This window comes from Thalassophryne amazonica, chromosome 22 (genome assembly GCF_902500255.1).
Source record: "Thalassophryne amazonica chromosome 22, fThaAma1.1, whole genome shotgun sequence".
NCBI lineage: Eukaryota > Metazoa > Chordata > Actinopteri > Batrachoidiformes > Batrachoididae > Thalassophryne > Thalassophryne amazonica.
In genome coordinates this window covers 10,692,569-10,719,658 of record NC_047124.1, presented here as the reverse complement: position 1 = coordinate 10,719,658, position 27,090 = coordinate 10,692,569, and the positions used below count along the sequence as shown (strand labels likewise).

Genomic DNA, 27,090 nt, shown 5'->3' with positions numbered 1-27,090 from the left:
CCTGAATTCGGTTATCTGTTGGTGCAGAGTGGAAACGAGCAGCCGACTAGATCCATGTACACTCAACAAAAATATAAACGCAACACTTTTGGTTTTGCTCCCATTTTGTATGAGATGAACTCAAAGATCTAAAACTTTTTCCACATACACAATATCACCATTTCCCTCAAATATTGTTCACAAACCAGTCTAAATCTGTGATAGTGAGCACTTCTCCTTTGCTGAGATAATCCATCCCACCTCACAGGTGTGCCATATCAAGATGCTGATTAGACACCATGATTAGTGCACAGGTGTGCCTTAGACTGCCCACAATAAAAGGCCACTCTGAAAGGTGCAGTTTTATCACAGCACAATGCCACAGATGTCGCAAGATTTGAGGGAGCGTGCAATTGGCATGCTGACAGCAGGAATGTCAACCAGAGCTGTTGCTCGTGCATTGAATGTTCATTTCTCTACCATAAGCCGTCTCCAAAGGCGTTTCAGAGAATTTGGCAGTACATCCAACCAGCCTCACAACTGCAGACCACGTGTAACCACACCAGCCCAGGACCTCCACATCCAGCATGTTCACCTCCAAGATCGTCTGAGACCAGCCACTCGGACAGCTGCTGAAACAATCGGTTTGCATAACCAAAGAATTTCTGCACAAACTGTCAGAAACCGTCTCAGGGAAGCTCATCTGCATGTTCGTCGTCCTCATCGGGGTCTCGACCTGACTCCAGTTCGTCGTCTTAACCGACTTGAGTGGGCAAATGCTCACATTCGCTGGCGTTTGGCACGTTGGAGAGGTGTTCTCTTCACGGATGAATCCCGGTTCACACTGTCCAGGGCAGATGGCAGACAGCGTGTGTGGCGTCGTGTGGATGAGCGGTTTTCTGATGTCAATGTTGTGCGAAGGAGATGTGTTGCACTGCATGAGGCAAATGTGGTCACACCAGATACTGACTGGTATCCCCCCCCAATAAAACAAAACTGCACCTTTCAGAGTGGCCTTTTATTGTGGACAGTCTAAGGCACACCTGTGCACTAATCATGGTGTCTAATCAGCATCTTGATATGGCACACCTGTGAGGTGGGATGGATTATCTCAGCAAAGGAGAAGTGCTCACTATCACAGATTTAGACTGGTTTGTGAACAATATTTGAGGGAAATGGTGATATTGTGTATGTGGAAAAAGTTTTAGATCTTTGAGTTCATCTCATACAAAATGAGAGCAAAACCAAAAGTGTTGCATTTATATTTTTGTTGAGTGTATATACAGATTTCAACTCTCAACTCTCTTTCTTGCAGTTCAACAAACTGCAAAGCCTTTTGTTAGTCAGGTGAACCCTCCAGTGGGCAAAGGAAATTAGTATAAACAGAACAAAAGCAACATTTCTCACAATGTTGACATTGGAGTCAAATCTGCCTGAAAATTACAGTAATTCTGGAGGGGGGGGTGTTCTACAGTAAGAAAATGGGTTGTTAGACGGGTTCTACATTTCAATGTGGTTTGAGGACCGAGCTGTCGTGTGTGGCCTAAATTCTTCCATTTCAAGGCATACGTGTATCAGGTAAACAAAAATATAAAGAAGAACTTACGCCACACAGAGCGCAAGAGGAACACACGCTACCTGTTCCACCCATTTTGGTTTTTGACATTAAAACAACAAAAAAGGAGGTTAAGAGAAGCTCATTACATTTGGCAATACGTATGCAAACAGGATAGAGTATAAATAAAGCCGTGTCGCGGCTCGGTGAAAAACAACATGCATATCAAAAACCCTTCATGCTCGTTTCAAAGCCCCCAAAGACTATACAGGTTCGATATAAAGCTTTTTCTTTTTTAAAACCAAAAGTCTTCAAATTCAGGGCAGAGCAATGATCACCATTTCTTTCTTTTTTTTTTTCCCCTTTAAAAAGGTACCTGATCTTCAGCTTTTGGTCCCTTCCATGAGATCAACATGTGAACACTTTGCACTGAGATGGGGACACTGCTTATTTGGCTGGAGGTGTCTTTGAAGGGTAAATGAATAGCAACAACGGTCACGGCCACCACGGACTGCAGGAGACAGCAGAGAATGCATGATAATCAGCACGATTATTATTTCGTACCACATAGTCGGTAACACAAAGAAAACAGCGAGTGCTGAAATGTAACAAGCTACAGACCTGTCATGACTTAAAATGCGACATGACACTGAAGAACTACACGGACCAGGTGTTTCATCTTCTCCACGTACATATTAGTGTGTTTAAGGACTGGGATGTGTGAGGCTTCTGGCAGGAAACGTGCTGGTCAGTGTGGATCCCAAAAAGAATAATAATAATAAAAAAAAGCTAACTGGTTTTGCATTATGGCCATATTACAGTCACAAACGCAAGAACAACATAATTTCACTTGTTTTGTCCTAATACATCATTTAAACAGTATTATAAACATTTCGATCTCTCACTACCGACACACACACACGTTAGAATCTGCGGCGTTTTACAGAATCTAGTTAGTCGTGTGCAAGTCGTCCCAAAAACCCTGATGTGCCGCTCCTCGAGTACAAAATCCCAGGTGTTGGCAGAGTGTCACTGGATCCTCGCTTTGCTGCTACGATGCCGCTTCCCCTCCCTGAAGTGCCTGGCTGCGATCACAGGGGCTGGCGAGGGAATCGATGCAGGGCAAAGTTGCGAGGTGTGTACTTTACCGGAAGTGGCAGATAAACGTTTGGTCAGTTACATTTGGGTGTGTCAGGTGTGCCGCTGATCTGCAGGCCGCGTTCAGTAAAGCCGCTTCTCGTAGCTGTGGAGATAAATGCTGCAAGTCAAAAATCGGATTAAGGGCTGCGGTACCATTACAGCTCCACACGTTCTGGACGGACAAAAAACTTCTAAGTGGCACTGGCTGATTTGAAGCGTGCATCACAAATGGCATCAGACTGAGAAGTGCAAAAAGATTTTTTTTTTGTTGCCCCCCCTTTTTCCCCCCTCACTGTGGCGTCATTTTTCACTGCACCTGCAAGCGCTGCACCTCAATGGAAACAACACAAAATGGTCTCATGGTTAAAACAGTGGGCTTGAGACCAGAAGATCCTCGGTTCAAGTTCCAGTCAGAACACACAATCACTAAGGGCCCTTTGGTGCCTGGCGTGGCAGCATATTAACATTGGAGCAAATGAGTGAATGTCATGCATTATTGTAAAGCACTTTGAAGGTCTGCTTCAGATGGAAAAACACCATAGAAAAGTAGCCCGTGTACTGCATATATTAGAATATAAATGTCAAAATAATTCGCCACTCCAATTCTCTCTATTCTAGCAGTCAATTAAACTCAACATTTGCCAATTTATTTATTTTTTTTTTTTTTTTGAATCGTGGTCTGCAGTGTTGGTCTCAGCTGAATCGAGTCTCCACAGTTGTGCTGAGGAGTGCCAGATTTTATTAGAATTTTTTAAACAAATCTCTTGTTTTTGGTAATATCACCATTAACCTTACATGCAAGTATTCTTCGTGACTGCAGCATTCAATGCATATAATTAAAATCAAGGACATTTGTAAAGTTAAAATCCAAAAAATAAATTCTATCAGTTTCTGACTGTAGTACAACCCCTGGCAAAAATTATGGAATCACTGGCCTTGGAGGATGTTCATTCAGTTGTTTAATTTTGTAGAAAAAAAGCAGATCACAGACATGACACAAAACTAAAGTCATTTCAAATGGCAACTTTCTGGCTTTAAGAAACACTATAAGAAATCTGGAAAAATAACTGTGGCAGTCAGTAACAGTTACTTTTTTAGACCAAGGAGAGGGAAAAAAAATATGGAATCACTCAATTCTGAAATCACGAAAAACAAAAGAACGCTCCAACACATCACTAGTATTTTGTTGCACCACCTCTGGCTTTTATAACAGCTTGCAGTCTCTGAGGAATGGACTTAATAAGTGACAAACAGTACTCTTCAATCTGGCTCCAACTTTCTCTGATTGCTGTTGCCAGATCAGCTTTGCAGGTTGGAGCCTTGTCATGGACCATTTTCTTCAACTACCACCAAAGATTTTCAATTGGATTAAGATCCGGACTATTTGCAGGCCATGACATTGACCTTATGTGTCTTTTTGCAAGGAATGTTTTCACAGTTTTTGCTCTATGGCAAGATGCATTATCATCTTGAAAAATGATTTCATCATCCCCAAACATCCTTTCAACTGATGGGATAAGAAAAGTGTCCAAAATATCAACGTAAACTTGTGCATTTATTGATGATGTAATGACAGCCATCTCCACAGTGCCTTTACCTGACATGCAGCCCCATATCATCAATGACTGTGGAAATTTACATGTTCTCTTCAGGGAGTCATCTTTATAAATCTCATTGGAACGGCACCAAACAAAAGTTCCAGCATCATCACCTTGCCCAATGCAGATTCGAGACTCATCACTGAATATGACTTTCATCCAGTCATCCACAGTCCACGATTGCTTTTCCTTAGCCCATTGTAACCTTGTTTTTTTTCTCTTTAGGTGTTAATGATGGCTTTCGTTTAGCTTTTCTGTATGTAAATCCCATTTCCTTTAGGCGGTTTCTTACAGTTCGGTCACAGACGTTGACTCCAGTTTCCTCCCATTCGTTCCTCATTTGTTTTGTTGTACATTTTTCGATTTTTGAGACATATTGCTTTAAGTTCTGTCTTGACGCTTTGACGTCTTCCTTGGTCTACTAGTATGTTTGCCTTTAACAGCCTTCCCATGTTGTTTGTATTTGGTCCAGAGTTTAGACACAGCTGACTGTGAACAACCAACATCTTTTACAACATTGCGTGATGATTTACCCTCTTTTAACAGTTTGATAATCCTCTCCTTTTTTCAGTTGACATCTCTTGTGTTGGAGCCATGATTCATGTCAGTCCACTTGGTGCAACATCTCTCCAAGGTGTGATCACTCCTTTTTAGATGCAGACTAATGAGCAGATCTGATTTGATGCAGGTGTTAGTTTTGGGCATGAAAATTTACAGGGTGATTCTATAATTTTTTCCTCAGAATTGAGTGAGTCCATATTTTTTTCCCTCTGCTTGGTCTAAAAAAGTAACCGTTACTGACTGCCACAATTTTTTTTTCTTGATTTCTTATAGTGTTTCTTAAAGCCAGAAAGTTGCCATTTGAAATGACTTTAGTTTTGTGTCATGTCTGTGATCTGCTTTTTTTTCTACAAAATTAAACAACTGAATGAACATCCTCCGAGGCCGGTGATTCCATAATTATTGCCAGGGGTTGTATATGGTGCAATTTAGGCGATTATTAAAAAATAATAAGCAGTGATGTTGAAAAGATTTTATTTATGTATACATTATAAAAAAAACTTAAACCTTTTCCCATACTGTACTATTTAAGATTAAATGTATATTTTTTCATGTGCTGTCTTCTTACAGACTCTCAGGTTTTCTCACACAGCCGTCAGCAACACCTAACAAAAATATTCTTGATCTAAATCAGTTTCTTAGCAACGCAATGAGGATAATCGTCTTTGGATTGGCACAGAAAACAGACGCTGTGTAAACACAGTGTGACGCTTTTAGAAAGGAGGTCATTCGAGTCCTGCAAACACGGCTGATAATCACTGTACGTGAAAACTCCCATGGAAACAAATATTTATACAGAACACATTATCATCTCTGATTAAAGAGTACTCTTATCGCGTGTTCGCGATTACCTCTAAGGTAGGAGGACATCATGGTGTTTGGAGTTTTTAGTACTTACGAGTGAAGTCCGTGAACTCCGCCCTCCACCTGGGCAGACATGGTTCTCTTCTCAAATTTCAGCTCTCCAGAATACATCATAGAGCTTTGAAAATGTCAATACAGAACACGTTAAAAGCAACATCTTTATTGAAGCCATTATGCACGCGATGCTGAATGACCCACCGGAGGACTGACAGACTCTTCGCCCCGATGTCCTGGCAGCCATGTTGGATCCCAGCTATCAGATACGGCACAAACTTGTGGATGGAACCTTTGTCTTGGACTGAGCCTGAAACACCCTGTGCAACCTTCACCTTGTCGCCCTCACTGTGGACAGACATCATTTAATGTGGAACGCAGCAGTGTCAGTTCAAAGAAGGATGAAGAGGACTCCAAACAGCAAAAAGTGAACATCTGACCTCAACTGCTATGCTGACCTGAAATAACGCTTCTGGCTGCTGAGGCCCTTCTCCATTGCATCCAAAGATCCCATACCGCGGTACTTTTTCAGCCGAACACCATCTGAGAAGTAGTACTCGCCAGGAGCTTCGGTGGTTGCTGCTAACAAGGAGCCCATCATAACTGGGTGGGAGCGAGAGAAATGAGAACAATTATCTTCTCTAAAATACCCAAAATAACCTGGAGATGATGTGAGCAAGCAAAACCAAAATCCATCAACCAGTTTAGGAGAAGTTGCACTAAAAACACAAAGTCCAATCATCTGCAATGAAGACGGTGGAATTATTTTTTTCCCCTCACATGGAGACCTCCATGTGGTTTAGTAGGAGATGTGTCTACAAAACTCATGTTATGGACAAATCAGAATAAGAATCCGTTTACTGTCATTTTACAGTGTGCGCAGTACAAAGTATAACCAGATTAAGAAGTAGCAGCTCTCTTTCAGTGTAGTGGTTGATGATAAATAAATGATAGAGTTTAAATAAAATAGAATAATAAGAATGAAGGAAAGCAAAAAAACTGTACACAATATACAAAATACGAAGAATGTGCAAAGATGTACGACACAAACTGCAAATATAAAGAAGAATTCCATAGGAACATGAATTTTTTTTTTTTTTAGCAGAGGCAAAAAATAATGTCAGTAACATCGACAGCAAATCTCACCGGTTGAGGCTCCGAGTGACAGAGCCTTCACCACATGACCCACAGTCTGAATGCCGCCGTCAGCGATGACTGGCACTCCGAAACGCCTGGCATACTCTGCCACCTTGTACACAGAGGTCCCCTGGGGTCGCCCGCACGCCATTACTAGCAGACAGAAACAGAGACGCTATCCACCATGACTGGCATATACATATATACATATATATATATATATATATATATATATATATATATATATAAACAACAAAAAAAAAAACACACCACATGCACTCAGACAAAAATACTTTAAGATTATTTGGGGAGGTTAGCATTCTCTAACACCTGTGACATTCAGGGTCCTTTTACTGAGGCATCTCTTCTGTTTTTGTTGGAAAATATGAAACCTGTCTGAACATGAGGACATTTCCATGGCAACAGGGCCTTGGTAGATCACCATGACAACAAAAAGTGGTGTCAGGATTATTTGTAACAGCTAGTAGATAACGGTCTCCCTCATCCTTTATTTTATCTGAATATTACCTGTTATTTTAACTATTTTTTCCTCTAAAATTCTCCAATATTACCTGTTAAAAGTGCTGAAATAATCAAATTTCAGTGGGGGGCGAGTACCTTCCTGTGTGATGCAGATGGAGCCACAGCCCATGCCCACTCTCAGAGCATCCACACCGGCATCTATCAGATTCTTGGCCTGCGCGGCTGTGACAACTGTACAGACAGAAAGATGACAAAATGAGCTGGATATTTTACGTGTAGCACATAAAGCGCAGTTGTGGGCACTTTGCGGTCAAACGTTTACAGACGTCAAGCTTAGACATACATGATCAAATTCCTGGGGGAAAGGTGAGTTTTTATATGAAGGTGTACATAAACTTGTGCCCACAAATGTATGTCCAAAAATCAGAGCGGCATTCGAAGGGGAACTCACCGTTTCCTCCCACCACTTGCAAGTCTGGATACTTCTGTTTAATATAATTTATCATGCTGATCTGATACACCGAGTTGCCTTGTGAAGAGTCCTAGAAAAAAGCAAAAACCATTCATGAGGTGTAACCGTGTTACATGTGAGGCAATGATGGCAACAACAAATGCAGCAGAAAATGCAAAGCATTGCCAAGACATTTGTACTTGCACAAAGAATTTAATTAAAAAAATTTTAAATCTTTGAAAATAATATTTTTCAGGGTTAAAGGACTTCAACAATTCTCAGTTTGGTTTATTTTGGACTCACTTCTGTTGTGGCAAAACATTTTCCACATTTCCTCTTAATCTGACGACACACTTCCTGCTACAACGGTTGTCCGACCTCAGCAGCGGCCTTTTCGTGTTTTTGCATTTTCAAAAGGGATCGGTAATAAAAAAGGAATTTCACGGTGACCATCACTCACCAGCACGATGACGTCCACGCCGGCCTGCACCAGCAGGTCCAGTCTGTATTTGTCGTCCTCCCTGGTGCCGATGGCAGCGCCACACAGCAGCTGTTTGCGCGAGTCTTTGGAGGCCAAGGGGTAGTCCCGGTTCTTTTTCAGATCCGTCCTGGCAATAATGGCCACCAGCTCATCGTTATCATTCACAATGGGAAGCTTGCCTGTTTACGGATACAAAAAACTGCTGTTATTATGACATAAATAAGCTTTTAAGTTCCCTTTTAATGTTCTGTTAACCTTTCTTGCTGCGCTGCAGGATATCATTGGCTTCTTTCAGTGTAACGCCAGCCGGGGCGACGACTAACTCCTCCCTCTTGGTAATGGCCTAGAAGAGAAGCAGCAAAATGAATCTGCAAAATATCTGAAAAAGTGACGTTCAGCCACTTTCTTATAACCGTCCAATACGCACTTCCTCCAGGGGCTTCTTGTGGTCTTTCTCAGACAGGAAGTCGATGTCTCTGGAGGTGACAATGCCCACCAGCTTGCTGCCCATCTTGCCTGTTTCTGTGACGGGAATACCAGAGAAGCCGTGTCGCATTTTCGCCTCAAACACATCTCCGACCGTGTGTTGTGGACTCATCACAAGCGGGTCTGTGATAAAACCTTGTTCAAATCTCTGGAAAGCAAAGCGCAAAACCAGCGCTCAGATCATTTTAGATAACTAGGCTAAGAAAAAGAATTATGAATAATAATAATAATAATAGCGCATGGTCTAACTATACCTTAACCTTGCGAACCTCGTTGGCTTGGAATTCTGGTGTGCAGTTGTGGTGAATGATACCAATGCCTCCCATTAGCTGCAAAGCAATTAATGAATATACTATTGATGTCGCTGATTTCACATTAACACAATATGGAAACTATCCAAATATTTCAGCAGTTTGGCAGTCTTACCGCCATAGCGATCGCCATGGCCGACTCTGTGACGGTGTCCATGGGCGAGGAGATGAGAGGTGTCTTCAGTGTGATTTTTCTGGTCAGTGCCGATGTCAGGTCCTGAGGAAAGAAAGAAAGGAACACACGCTCTAAGCTTTTTCTAAAGCGGAGTTTGTCTCTAGAGTTCTGCACATAGTCCACCAGGGGGCAGCCTAACCAAGGGAAAATCCACTGCAACATTTGCCAAGACCAACTTAACACAAAACGTCTACTGCCTTTAACTACGGTGGTTATCCAATCCCCTTTAAGTAAAAAACACACCATTTTCAACTTGTTTATCTAGAACGCCTCTTTCCGCAAGTAGAATGGCGACACTGTCTGAAAAACAACATTTAATTTTGACTTCATTCTGCAAGTAGAAAGGGAAAATAACATTCCTCACAGACCAAAAATCAACAAACGTGGTGTCCAAACTTTTGCTTATCTGCGACAGCCAAATTGTGGAGGCCGTCTGCTGGCGTTCTCATAAAAAAAAAACCTAACACCACTTCTCCATTTAGAAGACATTGCTGCACTATCCTGCTAAGTTCAACAGTGATTTCACAAAGCATATAAGATGCTCATGAGCTGAGAGAATGAGAAACACAGCAGCCCAAGCACAAAGGGCTCATCTTCCTGATTCAAACACACTCCACAGAAAGGATGCAACAAAACACAGGCTAATAAACAAGGTTACTGTGTTCACCATCTGCTACTTGTAGAGGCTGAGACTTTGTACAATCAGCCAAACCGTAACGTGGCAGACCAGCGTGTTTCTCTGCAGAACATCAATTACAACCCCAAAACACACCAACTGTGATTTCTATTTCATTGCAGACAGTATGAACCAGAGATATTTCATGTTTTGAGTGGTCAAATTCATTCCAATTGTTCATCTACATTCATTCCCGCAATTCAGGTCTGCATCAAATTCCCCACAAAAAAAGGTTGGGATACTAAAGCATTCACCACTTTACAATGTTTACAATTCTCACAAACATGTAAGGTGGTCTCGAATTGATGATACCAAGGGATGAAGCGTTTCAAGTGTATTGTGTCCCATTCCTCCTGCAAACACATCTTAAGGTATCTAACACTACAGGGTTGTCATCACTGCATATATATATTTTTTTTTTGCTTCGAAATTCTCAACATATTCTCTACTCTTCCTAGAGTTGGACGCCCGTCTAAGCTGAGCAATCAGGAGAGAAGGACCTTAGTCAGGGAAGTTACCAAGAACCCGATGGTCAGAGCTCCAGCATTCCTCTGTGGAGAGAGAACCTTCCAGAAGGACAACCATCTCTGCAGCAATCCACCAATCGGCCCTGTACGGTAGAGTAGCCAGACGGAAGCTCCTCCTTAGTAAAAGCCACTTGGCAGCCCATCTGGAGTTTGTCAAAAGACACCTGAAGGACTCTCAGACCATGAGAAACAAAATTCTCTGGTCTGATGAGACAAAGATTGAGCTCTTTGGTGTGAATGTCAGGCATCATGTTTGGAGGAAACCAGGCATCATCCCTACAGTGAAGCATGGTGGTGGCAGCATCATACTGTGGGGATGTTTTTCAGCGGCAGGAACTGGGAGACTAGTCAGGATTGAGGGATAGATGAATGCAGTAATGTACAGAGACATCCTGGATGAAAACCTGCTCCAGAGCGCTCTTGACCTCAGACTGGGGTGAAGGTTCATCTTCCAGCAGGACAATGACCCTAAGCACACAGCCAAGATATCAAAGGAGTGGCTTCAGGACAACTCTATGAATGTCCTTGAGTGGCCCAGCCAGAGCCCAGACCTGAAACCAACTGAACATCTCTGGAGAGATCTGAAAATGGTTGTGCACTGACACTCCCCATCCAACCTGATGGAGCTTGAGAGGTGCTGCAAAGAGGAATGGACCAAACTGCCCAGAGATAGGTGCGCCAAGGTTGTGGCATCATATTCGAAAAGACCTGAGGCTGTAATTGCTGCCAAACGTTCATCAACAAAGTACTGAGCAAAGGCTGTGAATACTTATGTATATGTGATGTCTTAGTTTTTTATTTTTAATAAATTTGCAAAAATTTAAAAAGAAAAAAAGAAGCTTTTTTTCATGTTGTCATTATGGGGTGTTGTGTGTAGAATTTTAAAGGAAAAATGAATTGACTCCATTTTGGAATAAGGTTACAACATAACATGGGGAAAAAGTAACGTGCTGCGAATACTTTCCAGATGTACTATATCTTGGATTCACACTGTCTGCAATGAAACAGAGTTCAAAGTAAATGCAAGTGTTTCTATTAATTATTATTAATATTAGCATTTTCCATACCATCCCAACTTTTTCTGATTTTGGGGTTGTAAAGGAGAATAGAGGGATTTTATGTAATGCCACAGATTAACACACCAGCCATCTTCTGACACGCAGAAGACCAACAACCAGAAACAAATGTAAACAGTAGTAAGCGGGTGACCACACTGAGCAGAAAATAGCTAAATGAGGAAGACTGTTTTCAACAGGGCACAGAGAAACACTTTTTGTCAAAGTTACAATCACAAAATGAGGCCAAGCTTGGAGTGGATTGTTTCTTACAAACTGCTGATGGTTTCTGGGGTGACACAAACAGGAAGTCTGTCTGCTGTCACGTTAATTTCATTATACATAATTACTGCAGCTGCGGACAAATTGAACACGTCACTGGCTTGATCATTAAAAATGCTCCATCGTGTCACTAATTCAGTGGAACAAATCTTGTTTTCTATTCCCCAACACGCCCTGCACTCACATGGAGAAGTGCACTTACCACTTCGTCCGAGGTAAAGTCGATGAAGCCAGGTAAAATCAGGAAGTCACTGAAAGATAAAGGGCAAATTAAGAGCCAGTGCAGCACAACTGCACGTTAGAAAACACACTGGATTAGAAAAGCTTGATAAACTCATAATTGTCACGCTATTAAAGTCCGCTAAATAATGTGCAGGATGTTATTACACTGTACGTATCTTAAGCCCCAATCTCACTTTCACAGATATGCATCTCAGCCTCATTCTACAACCGTGAGAAACCCAAGTGTGAAGATCACTGTTGCCCCTGAACATGATCTACTGTGCAGTTTAATGACGCAACGCCCCCCCCCCCCCCCCCCCCGGCCCCTGTAGTTCACCATCACATTGCATTGATCGGCTGAAAAAAAAGCATACAATTAAGTTTACAAGGATCTATAGCCTTATCCTGAACCTATATCTAAGTTGCAGCAACAAGAGGTACAAGATCAGATGTATTTCACAACTCTTTTTAAGGATACGTATTTGCTAATTTCACAAGGGTTTAATTCTTGATTGCATTTTTTTAACTTCAAAATTCTTCGCTGTTATAAAGTTAATCAATATGAGGACAAAGCTTGAGCTTTTAGCTCATACCTTTTTTGTTAAGGGCCCAAAAAAGAACATTTTATTCATTAAAAAATAATAATATCGGCTGATTTATCGGCTATCGGCAAATCAGACGATTTATTTGATTATCTGCATTTTTTTTTTTTTTTACGGCATCAGCCTCAAAAAATCCATATCGGTCGGGCTCTAATAGAGATTGCTTTGCAGAAAATCCTGGAAAACTTTCATCTCTGTATAAGAAAACATGATTTTAATATGAAATTAGCGGAACGACTGAGTGTAGTCTCAACAACTAATTCAATATTAGAAAGCATGTTAAATTTAACAAAAAAAAAAAAAAAAAACATAATTAAATCAAGCAGTACTGCATACCTTGTACAGGATCAGTTTCTACACTAAGACAGATTCAACACGTTGGCCATATTTGTAAATAATCCTGCTAATAATCTGCACAAACCAACCATATGATTTTCACCGAGACAAAAACCTTTGAGTGTTGAAGGCAACGTCAACAATACCTTAACTTGCATCACCTTCTCTAGTTCAAAGAGTAAATGGATTTTAAATTAACACGACAGCAGGCTTTAGGGCTTAAAACATATTATTCTTTTATTCCTGTTCATAGTTCCAAGTATACACACAAGGGGCACAGACTGTACCAACTGTGAGCCAAGCTGGGCGCGTCCTCGTAAAAAGATATGCCACATGTTTCATGTCTTTTCCCAGCGAGACACAGGAACGCCGTGGTTTTCTACCCGGTGTCTATTTTGTGGTCTTGCATTCAAGTATGAAAACAAAATGGGGACAGAGAGAGTAAGACGAATAAGAAGGTTTGTGTACTGCAGGGTGTGAGGAGTGCACGGCAGTACGTGTGGACATAACCTGGTTTAAGTGAGTGGGAGGGCTGATCCACTAAATTACTGTGATCTCCGCTGTCTGCGTGGGTGGGAAACAGAAGGGTTGAAATATACGGGACACTCATGGAAGGACGCCAGTTTACGTCCCTTCACTCCACAGTCCAGACGCTGACAAATATCAACCTGTGGACAAACCGAACACTAAGCGCCCATCTGCTAGCATTTAAACACAACCACAATCCTCAACTGCACCAGCTTCCTGCTTCACATTCACACAACGCCAGAGCTCGCTGTACTCTGCCCTAAAGAAAACACCGGCTCACTGTGGGTTTTATTTGGATGTCAAATGTAGCCTAATGCATGTTAAGTGGTTCAGACCAGTGGGCACCGTAGTCTCGTTTGAGGGTGGGCGATAAAGGGGTTAAATGAAAGAGCATATGATGCAATAATCCTACTTCCAGGAACAACCACATTAGCATTATTCACATTAAATCTCGCTAAAACTCACCGACACAACCTCTCCCATTTGCCTCGTCTTCCCATCTCCACTGGGAGCTGAAAATGCTGCACTTTTCGCGGGTGCTTCTGTGATTGCAGCCAAAAACTAAACGGTACAACATCTTTCCCTGTGAAGTGATGCGTTGTTTGTGTTGCGCAATGGCAGGCTGTCCCCAGAAGTGGTCAAATCCAGCGATATCACGAAGAGGTTCAAATGGTAGACCTGGGGTCCGTTCCAAAAAATAGGATTACCAAATAAGACAGACTAACAGAATGGACCCCAGAATTGGCTTCCACCTGTTTGTACACAGATTATCAACTGTATCCACCTGAACATAAACAGGATCATGTAGTTGGAAATGTCCATCACAGTGAGTCTGCACAACCCCCCCCCCCCCTTACTATTTAAGAACATAGCAGTCAATGTTTCAATAAATAAATAAATATAATAATTTTAATAGAATGCATCTCAATAAAATCTACGACATGTGACTTATACGGCCTCTCGACAGTAAATGCAATACATTTTAATTTTGGACAAAAGTCATTGTGGGCTTGGGAACACTGATTAATATTTTTCATATTTTTTTCTTTTTTTGAGAAACAACAAATTTTAAATTCCATTTATCTCCTCTTAAATGTGTTCAGTAGGAATTATCTTTTAACTGCTGCATTACTTGAATATATAATCTTTATTTACAGACAGACCGGGTATTTCCTGTATTACAAACCCCCCCCCCCAAAAAAAAAAATATTTGTGGGAGGAATAACAAGCCATTGTTCAACACTGTGTTGACTTAATGTACTTAATGATATTTGTGTGCTCGCAGATTCTGATCTTTGTACCTTTGGCTTCATTCAAAATTACTACTCCTTAAAAAACACTTGCAGCTCATTATGGTCTCATCTGCTAAACCCCAAAAATATAAACAAAGTTTTGTTGTAAGTGTTTCTACATCAATCAAATATAAAGTTCACGTCACTTGCAGATGCGTAAAAAAAAAAAAAAAAAAAAAAATGTTAAACACATGGGGGCGGTATAGCTAGAAATCTAACTCACTTAAAACCAAACAAAGGTCCTGCGTGTTTGCAACAAACTGTAAAGCATACCTGGAATTTGTAGTCTGTGGTGAATGTTCACAAGTATGTTTACAATCAGTGTTTTGTTTTTTTTTTTCTTTTTAAACAGAACAATGTTTTTAACATGTGCCCATATTTACTGTGATTTTTTTTTTAGTCTGTGAACCTTGTGCATGTTGTTCTGTCTTTATTTGCATTTTAGTATCAACCTGAAGCAGGAGGCTTTGGCAGAACAGATTATTGGACATCACTGGGATCCCTCCACAAATTCACATGATGGTAATTCGGGCCATCAGGAACAACCTACCCTTCAGAAAGCGCCATGCTTCATTAAGAACCAACAACATTCAATGGCAGACGTGAACGGACAGCATTCATTCAATTACCTCCTCCAAACCATGAGTGCTTCTCTGGTAATCAACAGATGAGCCGGGAGACCAAAGGAGCTTTTCATTTGATTAAAAACCTTTCAACTTTCCATTTAAACCATCAAAGCAATCAGTGAAAAAAGGCCAATTCGATGCTTTGGGCCCTTTTAAACACAAGTGTATGTTTGATGACTGTGTAAATGGCACAGAAATGGCAACAATGGCCATTTTCCAACACTACAAAGTCCAACAGCAGCAACCAAGTGACCACAAATGCCCCAGAACCAGCTGTTGATACATAACATAAAAAGCTAAACACACAAGGAAACAACCCGTCTTCTGATGAATGTTGTAATGCATCTCACACGTTACGACATGAGGCAGTCTTTTTTTTGTTTTTTTTAAAGGAAAGCAAACATGGACAGGATGAGAGATCCAGCAACCATTAATACACATCTCAAATAAAAAAGATACATTAAGGAATAATAAGCTATAATTAATAAAAGTGAAGTTACGTCACAAGAGTGATTACCAGTGGACAAAGACGGTGAGGATTAGTTTGGTGAAAAATAAATGCTTAGGATGGTATTTCACTGGGCTGCAACAGAGTATGAACAGCATTCTTGGGTAATGTGCAAAATCCTGGAGCCTGTGCAATCATCAGGGGGCTCTCCCAGAGGATGCCGGAGCCAGTGCGATCACCTGGGAGTGAATCCAGAGGATCTCGGAGCCCGTGCAATCGCTAGGGAGCACTTCCAGAGGCTTCGATCTGTGAGAGTCCCATGCAGCATTCCAGTGGCATTCGCATGCTTTGTATGCGGACTACTCGTGATTTTGGCCACTATTTTTTGCAAGTAGTCTGTGCGCTAATCAGCCCACATTCAGGCAACATGCGCTAACGTGTCGCAAGTACCAGTTCAGTAAAACTACAACTGAAAAATTGTTGCTAATTTGTGTGTTTTGTCGCAAATTTGTGTCTCCAATTACTCCCTAACAGTAGCAGTCCAGTCAGCTCGTACCCTTAAGACTGTCATACCGGTCAGCCCTAAATATAGAATTATCATACATGGCACATTAATTGTAAATTTTCTATAAATATTGTAACTAAAAACAGAAACATTGCTGAGACTTTCCTGAATTTCATTAAGTTCAGTTTACTCTGTTATACTAAAACCTTTATATAAACAGACAGTCTTAAAAGGTTCATTCATGCTATTTTTACCCCAAATGCCTTTATTTCAGAATCATGAGACAGGGGACATGACGGTAATCTGTCCATTGTGCCAATGGATGGTAGCGACATGAGGTTTGCCTTGATATTGAGAGTGGTGTCTGAGCTGTTTCTCAGATATGGGAAGGATGTAAATTTCGGGACACATCATCAGTTGTGTCCCTTTGAATTACAGGGTGTTTCGGCCTTTCAACAGACACCCTCATCAAAGGTGACCAGCTGCAGGGTGCTCAAGCCTGAGCTTGTGTCCCGTGTCCAATCACATTTCCTGGTTGTTTAAATGGCGTAGCACATGGGACCATGCAGGCCACAGGTGTCCTCTTCCATGAGTCAAGCCTAGAGCTGACCACATTCCTTGTTCGCCCTCCTCCTGGGGGGTTCTGACCTGGATTCCCAAGTGGAGGGTGGGGCGTTAGTGTGCAGGTAATGTTGCTGTTCTTTAAGCCCAGCAAGGGTCCTTCCGCTTGACCTCTATTCAGAGACTGAGCTGATTGTCTGTCACAGAGCATGTCAGAGGTTTTTCAGCAGCCTGATGGTGGAAGAAGGCACAAAGCTTCTGCATCCCACTTCAACACAACAGACTTTTGCATTCCATCCTCGTAGTAGAGTGTCTGCTGCCAGCTCTGCGTAGCACAGTTTCTTGTGCTTGTAGGTCACTTTGGTTGAAGTCTCCCATGCAACTGTGAGTTTTATGATGTAAACAGACTTCAATGAGGGGAACTGAAGTACCAAGTCTGGACTAAGGGTGATGGCTGCAATCTTAGGTGGAAAGAGTAGCTCCTGGCCATTATAGACTAGCATCTTCCGATCCCATGCCATGGCTAACTATCCAGCTTCTGGTTTGGTAGGGAGATGGTTGGACTTTTTCTGTCCCTCGCCAATAAATGTTGGTGCCGTAGAACATTGCTGGAGAAAATTCCAAGCAACGTTGCCAAGCGTTAAATTTTTACAAGCTTGTTTTGACATAGTCAACCCCTGCCCCTGTGTAATTCTGCACAATGTATTCTGATGTGAACCTCTTTCACTAAAGGCAATGCTTTATGGCACCTCAATCTGGACTTTTCACTGTAAGTGCTAATATACAGTACTTACATTAGAGAAAAGAAAACTATAAAAAGCAATCAAAAAGTAAAGTAACACCAGACCCATATTTCAAATCATTAGGCATGTAGAGAAAGTATTAGGTAGGCTTTTAAACTACTCACTAACAAACTATATGAATGCATCTCTGAAAAATAGCCCTGATATATTCGCACTGACGTAGACATTTGGCCTTGATCATTAAATATTCCTCACTAAAATCTAATCACTTCTTCCCCTCCACAGGCCCAAAGCTCCTGCCAAATATAATCAACACATTGCATTCTTAAGAGATCTTCCGGAAACAGGAATGTATAGACCAGGGTCCGTATCTACGAAGCAACCAAATGCCCTCTCAAAGAGTTCCTAACTTTCCCTAAATTTTCCTTGCAAGGAATCTTAACCGAAGAGCAATACAAGTGGTGTCTGAGACCAAGTCTGAGCAAGGCAAGAACAGAACATTCTATCTTTGTGAGGAGGCGGAGTTGAGCCCATTGCTAGGTATGACACAGTCCTGTAAAAGATGGGAAGGAGAATAAAAAACAAACAAACAAACAAAAAAACAAATGCACTCTGCGTTTCTGGTTATGAATTGGCAGTAAAATCAACCAATCATATAAGCTGAACTGTATTAATACATGTAATCGTGAAAATAACTTAATGTCATGATGAGGAAACAGCAAAATGAAATGAATTGTTAAACAGCTTGAAAATGTTTGAACGTACGTCATTCACATGCCGATTACCTATTATCCAACTCATTATTGAAACTTGCATGCTCTGTTTGTGAAGCTAATGTTAATACACACTTTTGTTTACATTTGTTGTATGTATTTGTTGTTAATACCATTATTGTAGGGTGTAGCAACGCGATTGTACTTTATACGCCAGTTACCGGCTTTGTTTAGCTTTGTTTGCTAGCAAGGTATTATTATAAGGCTAAATTAACGGTAGCTATTCTGGCTATAATTAGCCTACTTTCATGGTTTACACTTATTTTACATGGTGTAGATTTTTAATGGTTCTTCAATTATGGGTTCTTTAATAGATATCAATAGATAGTATCTAAGTTTGGGGTTTCCATTAGAAAGCATGTAGAGTATGGATTTTGTCTTCCTATAGTAAGCTAGCAGGGTGAACTTTAGATAAACCTAAAACATATTACATCATGGCTTCCATTTCTATAATAACATAACCAAATTTATAGCTTAGCCTACTAGCTACAACTTATTTTTACAACATGTCTACAGACTAGATAGATGTATATTAAAATCTTCCCCTGTATGAACATTTAGGTTTCTACCCTGATTGTGTAAATGTCACATATACATGCTGTCCATATTCTTGAGCCGCTTAGGTGGGGTAGGGAGAGTTCCCATGGGATAAAAAAGCTTTTCAACCTACCATCCCTGGTTCTCAAGACCAGGCACCTAAGTGGCTCTACTCTTTTTTTTTTTTCTTTTTTTTTTTTTAGATATACTTAAGTATACACTAGTAGAGTTCTACCTTACATTTGGAATGTATAATAGAAGATATACCTTACTGAATTTTCATGCAATATATAGTACTTCCATGCAATTTACATTTTCCTGTAGCCAGGTATCGCAATGTTGCGATGACCCTCATTTCAGGCATTATTACGTCACTATGCTGGGTGGGAAATGTAAGCTCATTCATGATGAGGTCAACCACAAACATTATCCCTGCTCAATCAAGCTGGTAGTGTGTTACCGAATTCTCCTTCCACTCTGTCTTTTCCGCCACATTGTCTGCTTAAGACACCCTTAAGCTTCTTAAAAGTCCTCCTCTGTACTCTTGCCAGTTTGGCACCTTAGGGGCTCTCTTAAGGCCTAAGGTGCATTGTGACCAACTTTCATCTTACCAAGGGAAAATTCTGAGAAATGTCTAAGAATTCTAAGATTTTTCTTGATGTCACTGAGAGCTACTTTTAGCCTTAGCCTGCTTTGTGGATACGGGCCCAGGTTGATAAAAGAGCATACACCTTAGGCAGCATTGCCAAAAACCTGTTCTGCCGTAGTGTTAAAAGAGAACATCTCAAGTGTTTGGCAAACTGAATCAAACAGCCCATAAGCATGAGCTGAACTCAATGGTATGCAAAAAAGGGCCGATGAGTGTTTAACATTTCATTTTTAGTTTTAGGATCTGGCAAATGGCTGACACTAAAAGTAGGTGTGATACTTCCGTTTTTGGAGTTCAAAACTAAAACTTTACTGATCATAACCTGCATTGTTGAGCCAGAAATCAAACTCGTACACGTTCTTAGAAAAGCAAAAAAGCTACAGTAGTAGATTTCATCACAATCCATGAAGTCCTGGTGGTGACATCGTGGCCATGAGGTTTCTGAGACATGGCACCCTGGTGGCCACAATGAACATCATGTCTCCATTGCAGCTACGCATGCAATGGTGTAATTATTCTGACAATTTTGACTCAAACCAAAAACTTTTTCATTCCGCTTCTAGGACTCATCCATTGAGAAGAAAGCCAACCTGCCTGTATGCAGTGCTTAATTTGTAAAGTGGGAGGTCCCGGAGCGCAGAGGATGGGTGGCTCCAGTGCAGAAAAACAAGAAGGGCAGGGAGGGGCTTGCGAACAATGCTGTGCGCCACACTTAAAATAAACTGCACACCCACCACAAACATGCCACACACCTTCACAAATGACACTAACACCCTGCCTTTTCCTCAAAAATGACTACATTTATGTTTGCTGTCGGTCTCTGTACTTTTCTGTCACTTTTGCGCTCTTTTTCATACTTTTCCCTTGTTTCAAAAGTAACCGAACGCACTTTACCGTAATATATGCAACATATAGCATACTGTTGGAAAGCACGGGTTCTTGGCTTGCTGTCAGTGTTGAAATTTTTCAGAGTGAGGGCTTACATGAGAACTTACGGTAATGAGAATCAGCGGCGCACTAGTGTGAAACTTCCGTGTTATGACATCACAGGCTTACGTTTACCGTAATACACCATATATCATTGGAAAGCCCTTGGTGTTAGCTTAACAATGCACTTTGATACATATGGAAAATATGGAGTGGGCGCCATCGCCGTAGATAAAGGGATAAATAGCTGGCGGAGGTTCCGGAGCGCGCGTCCGAGGTTCCGGAGCGCGCTCCGGCTTGCTCCCCCTCAAATTAAGCCCTGCCTGTATGTCTTCATCGTTCTATCTTCTCCGTTATCCATATTCTATTTTGGTTCTAGTTCCCTTGCACTCTTTTCACTAGTCTGGTTTGGAGTTTGCTGTATTCACTTCACCAACATGACTTAACCAATCAGCACAGACGGGTGGTCCCTGCAGTGTAGATACACGCAAAGGATACTGGACACCCCCCCCCCCCCAAAATGGCCCACGAGTTCCTGTGGTGGAAATGGTCTTCGTGATATACAAGCCGACAAGATACTACTGCCCTCTGGGGACCACAACTGGAATCAAATGTGTTGGACATTGAGTTTGTGAGATCTTAGTGAGGTGTGCACCAAAGTTTACCTTGACAGATAAATCTGACTCAATCTACTTTCAGCAATGCAGGTATAAAGAACAGCATCTTACAATAAAGTACTTTGATCGCTTCCGTGACTGTAATGAGGTTCAAATGACGCTTCATTACACAAGGTGAATACATAAGACATGCACTCCAGCTAGTCAGTCAGTTATACCAAATGGAAGCAAATATCACTCCCAGAAAAAAGAGGAAGTAATCAGTATTCCCCATGTTTAGCTTTTCCATACATGCACTTAAATGACACCACACTACAATCAGGTTGAGTTCTTATTAAACAGCTTTAGAACAATACTTGTTTCCCTCAAATAAAGTTTATTTCTCTAAAAGAGAACTTCTAATGAACGGTTTCGCAGTTGTTTGAAGGACTGTTTTACTCACTTGTAAGTCAACCCATCTCCGTTAGAGCATAGCTCTTCTGCCATTTGACCATCGAGGACAACACAATGTTCATCAGATCTGCTGGTTCAAAATGTGTTGGCCATTACTTCACCCACCATTATGCACAGGCGAGCTTTGCAAATCAAGAGACCTTACTGTCTTTAAAAAAAATAAAATAAAAATTTTCCACTTGTGATGCAAGAAAACTTACTTGTACGTTAGGCCGTCTCCAATCGAGAAGAGCTGTTGAGCCGACAGTCCATCATCAGGAACATAGCCTGTGCCACCACTGATTAAATAATCTGCCATGCTGTGAAATGATGAACAGGAGGAAATTATATAAACTGTGCAGCTGCAGACAAATAAAAAAGAAATAAAAATTAATGTTGGGCTGCAGTCAGTACAGCGGCGCTTTGCAAAGAAATGGAGACAACCTACAGTGCATCCAGAAAGTATTCACAGCATTTCACTTTTGTTTTGTTACAGCCTTATTCCAAAATGGATGAAATTCATCCACCACCCCCCCACCCCCCAAGATTCTACACACAATAGCCCATAATGACAATGTCAAGTTTTTGGGGGGATTTTTGCAAATTATTAAAAAAAAAAAAAAAATCACATGTACGCAAGTATTCACAGCCTTCAGCATGAAGGTCAAAATTCAACTCGAGCGCATCCTGTTTCCAATGATCATCCTTGAGATGTTTCTACAGCTTACATGGAGTCCACCTGGGGTAAATTCAGTTGACTGGACATGATTTGGAAAGGCAAACACCTGTCTACATACAAGGTCCCACAGTTGACAGTCCAAGCACAAAGACAAAGGAATTGTCTATAGAGCTCTGAGACAGGATTGTCCTCAAGGCACAATGTGGGGAAGTGTACAGAAACATTTCTGTTGCTTTCAAGGTCCCAAAGAGCACAGTGCCTCCATCATCCATAAATGGAAGAAGCTCAGCTCCACGAGGACTCCTCCTAGAGCTGGCTACCTGTCTAAACTGAGCGATCTGGGGAGAAGGAGCTTAAGTCATGGAGGTGACCAAGAACCTGATGGTCAGTCTGTCAGAGGTCCAGCAATCCACTGTGGAGGAGGAGAACCTTCTTGTCCGCAGGCCAACATGGGTTTACTATGCACCCCAGCAACTCTATGAACCTGTACTTTCTTGAAGCCTTAGAGTGTCCCATTAATTAAATCAAATGCCAACATTGAAAATTTTGGGATGCACTACCTGTTTTCACACAACAAATCCAGTGCCTCTAAAAGTATTGGAAACTTGACATTTCCCACAATTCAAATTGTTTTGTCATTTCAAATACAAAAATAAAAACAAGAACAAAAAAAAAAAAAAAAAAAAAAAAAATTATCTTCCTTAAACTCAAACTGAAAGCAAATCTGTACAATTTAATTTAAATTAATTAAAAATATGAAAGCCAAGATGACCAGTTGCATAAGTAATTGGCCCCTTTGGTATAACACCTGTAAATAATTTGTTTTATTGCCAGTTTTCTTCAAACAAGTCAGGGGATGGATACATGAACATTTCCAAGTTACTGAATATGTCTTGGACTTTATTTGCATCAATTATGAAGAAATACAAACAGTGTGGCACTCTATGGTATGGCCAGACACTATGGTACTATACGGAGTAGACAGTTCTCAAAAACTGAGCGACTGAAAGGAGAAGAGTGAGGAAAGCCACCAAGACACCCCAGAAGAAGTTATAGGCTTCTCCGGCTGCGATTAGAGAAATTGTGCATAGTGCACGTTTTGCATTTTGTATCCCCAGTTATACAGCTTCATGATTACGTCGTACAGAGGAGGATTTTCTTAAAGAGACAACCTGAAAGTTCAGCTACAATTTGCCAAAAGGTATATCTGAGATACAAGCCTAGATTTGATGTATTGGTGAAAGAAAATCATCTGTTTTGGTTCCAAAAAATCTTTTACATGTCATTATGGGGTGTTGCGAGTAGAATTTTGAGGAAAAAAAAAATTAATTTACAACTATTTTAGAATAAGGCTGTAACAATAACAATATGTGGAAAAAGTGAAGTGCTGTCAATACTTCCCAGGTATTTGTAGCCAGAGCACTCACGACCTTCTCACACAGGAAGACATAACCATGGAAACATCAACATCCCCATCAGGTGCAAAGACACATTCGCTTCCTATCCTTGACAAACAAGCCACAATTACCCTGTAATAAACTTTCAGTGGTGCTGCAAGAAATTAAATTGTTATATACATGCTTATTACAGCTGCGTCACATGAGATATCATTCATGAAAACAAGATCACTCAAATAGTCTGGTCATGCGGCTGTCACTTATCCGTGGCCTGCTGAAGTAATACCATATTTTGTACCTTTAGACAAATAAATACCATTTTTAATAGCCTGAGAAGGATTTTATAGTACAAAGTGGTCCAGGAAACATTGGTAGACTGCACATAATGCAAAGAAAAAAAAGAGTGATAAAAATTTTACACGATAAACAAAGGCTGGTGCTAAATTAACAAAAAACTAAAGCAAAAGAAGAAAAGAGAGATCCTGAAAATGACTCATAAAAACTCCTGGTGGCTCGGTGACCTACATTTTCTACACAGTAACACGGTAACATTAACTGCATATTCTATTCAGCCGTAGATCTTTTCCTGATAGTGAAGCAGCAATAAAACATCCACACCACTAAACAGATTTCCTCGCAACACGCTAGCATCAATTCATCCTGATGCGCCTTTCAGAAATTCATGAATTTTTTGTTTTGTTTCTTACCATTACTTTTCCCCAAGGAACAAAGATACCCTCAACAATGTAGCCTTTAAACATATATTCTGTATAATTCTTACAGTTTTTGGTTTAACAAAGTATTTTTTTGACTACTTGTAAATGTTAAAATGTGTATTGTTATTTTTCTGAAATTAATCTCTGTTTATTTTTTTGTTTTGTTTTTACTACTATGTTTACTATAGAAATGCAGAAAATAAATTAGTGTTTAAGTAAGTCTGCATATGTTTAAAAATGTACCACGTGAGCACATAGACACATTCAGGAAATGTGTTCTAGTGAAGTCATTTGACAACAGTAAAAAGATAAAAAATTGTCAGTTTACAAGTAAACATAGTATACCATTCAAGTGTCGTGTGAGCAGGGTTTGAGACTTATTTCCTGATTAAAAAAATAAACATTATCCACACTTTCAAGAGAGAGAGAGAAAAAAAAAAAGAGTAGGATTCCGAACAGTAAAATGCAAGATATTCTTTCTCTCTCTCTTAAAAAAAAAAAAAAAAAAAAGTGTTGCAAAATAATAATACTAATAACATTACATGGCTACAACAGTACGCACGATCTGATTGGCTGATTTCTGGTCTAATATTTTCCAATATCAGACCGGTACCACGACAAACGGTCCGGATCGTGTATCAGATTTGCGACTGTGTTTACAATTCTCTTGGTGCAGAATAAAACAAAACGCGCAAATTTTATTGCACCGACAAGTTAGAACTGGAGGAATTAACAGCAAACGAGCTCAAAATGGATATACAAAATGAAGACTAACAAGATGAAAACACAGCTCCGAACAGCCATATAATAAATGAATTATTAACCTCGTTTGCTCGGTCTATACTGTCAAGACCTCTGTCTGACCATTTCCCATACAGACCCCGTGCTCTGTTAATAACCCTTTCGTATTTCCGTAATTAGCAACCTTAATTTGGCTGTAGGGTGCAATCTGGCACACTGGAGCCAAATACTGTTCAACACCACTGTACATTGCCTCAAGTACCAGCAAGTGGAAGAGCCAGTATTCAATAGGCCTGTCATAATAATTACTTTGACTTATTTATATCATGAATAATAGACCCGACAATCTTTTTGTGACCTCGATAATGCCTGTTGCGTTTACCCCAATGATGCTGTCATTATGCAAGAATAACAGCATTGTGGAGACTACTATGGTGCTGCACTCAGGTATTTTTCACACCCAATGTCTAACCTGACTGACAGAAATAAATTAGACTGAATTATGTGGAGATTTTTTGTCATCTGTGTCAAGGTGGAGTTCAGCCTGTACACACGCACACAGAGTAACACTGAAGCAGGTGATGACAGCATTACTCAATGCTGATTTTCTGAGCAGCTGTATAATTCTAACTACGTGTGGAAGAATAAATCCATATTTAGCATATACATTATTTGACTTGTCCAAAGAAAAGCTGTCTATAAAAGACTTTGTATTACCAATAATGCTTATAGTTGGACCCATTACTTACATCTTCTAAAAACGGCTGTAATTCCCAAATAGTTAATGCAATTTTGGGGGGGACCTCTTGAATTAAAGCTGACAGTCTACACTACAAGCACATTTTGACAGTTTCACTGCAAGTCCACGATGATAGTTAACAGAGACAAAATTTGAAAAAGTTGTCACCGTCCAAATACTTATGGACCTAGCGGGACGTAGCCACGTTAAGGGCACTGGCGCTTACACTCAACCACAACATGAATTACAACACAGTATTTCTCATGTAAATATGATATGTTTTGTTTAATACATGACTAAGCCACAATCGTCAGCCGAAATCGTTTCAAGACACTTTTTCAAACGAGCCTCCACAGACTGGACATGTGAGCGCACGGGTTAGCATTTAGTTAGCATTAGCAGTTACATTATTCTTGCCAGTGAGCACGCACTTAAGCAAACTCGGATGCATTTTCGACTTTAAAAAGGTCAACAAATATTTAAACGATGTGGCTTCCTGGTAAGCGCAAAACATAAACATATTTTCCTAGCCTGTGTAAGGCTAATGTTAGCTAGCTACCCTCACGGAGCTGATGCCCACGTTGACTAAAAAGCAGAAGCAACTTTCCAGACTCGGCGGACCTTTTTTATTTACTTCTTTTTACCTCAGAGAACAACCGAGACGGAAAGACTGGCAGTTCCCGGCTCCAAGATGTAAAAGTCGGTATCGGCAGTGAGTCAGAAGTGATTGGCTGTCGCTGTGTGCGGGACGGTGCGTGTTCGTGTTATGTACGAACAGTGACGTCACGTCCCCATAGGGGGCGTGGCTAACTGCCTGCAACGGAGTCATGGGTTTTATTTTTTCTCTCTTTTAAGTTTTATATCATTATTAACTTTGCATGCCAATGCAAGGTTGTCCAACAAAGATATAAAATGGGCAATTTGTTTTTTTTATGTTTGATTGGGTTACAAAAAACTACATAATGACGTAAATAAAATGCTTTGTCATAATTGTGAGATACGAATTCATAGTTGTGTGAAAGTTTCTCATTATTGTATAATGTCAAGTGTATAATATGCCAAGTCATAAATGTCATGCATAGTGGTTATGAGAATGTTCCTCATTAAAATGAGACTAATTATTATGTTTATGGGATCCTTATTGTAACTTACTAAGTTATGGTTGTTAGATTTTTTTTTTCCTAATTAGAAAATAGACAGCTATTATGTTCGAAGTTATAATTGCACGACAATGATGCTTCGTCATGTCTGTGAAAATCTGTAAA

General features: G+C 40.5%; 1 protein-coding gene across 5 annotated transcripts; it reads right to left on the bottom strand.

The window, feature by feature from the left end:
• Positions 1 to 1,436: 1,436 nt before the first annotated feature.
• impdh1b (IMP (inosine 5'-monophosphate) dehydrogenase 1b) lies at positions 1,437 to 26,607 on the bottom strand. 5 transcript variants are annotated; one of them, XM_034163785.1, is made up of 16 exons: positions 26,470 to 26,607; positions 21,775 to 21,873; positions 21,564 to 21,644; positions 11,958 to 12,006; positions 9,156 to 9,257; positions 8,984 to 9,058; positions 8,671 to 8,877; positions 8,499 to 8,586; positions 8,223 to 8,422; positions 7,763 to 7,853; positions 7,447 to 7,542; positions 6,838 to 6,981; positions 6,150 to 6,294; positions 5,896 to 6,039; positions 5,732 to 5,815; positions 1,437 to 2,777 (listed from the first exon to the last, which is right to left on the bottom strand). In XM_034163785.1, the coding sequence occupies exons 2-16, from the start codon at positions 21,870 to 21,872 to the stop codon at positions 2,756 to 2,758; spliced, it is 1,626 nt and encodes a 541-aa protein (XP_034019676.1). In that variant the 5' UTR covers position 21,873; positions 26,470 to 26,607; the 3' UTR covers positions 1,437 to 2,755. The 5 variants fall into 5 exon arrangements, with proteins under 5 accessions (XP_034019676.1, XP_034019678.1, XP_034019677.1 ...); XM_034163787.1 differs by having other exon boundaries at positions 21,564 to 21,641; XM_034163786.1 differs by having other exon boundaries at positions 26,447 to 26,570.
• Positions 26,608 to 27,090: the final 483 nt, after the last annotated feature.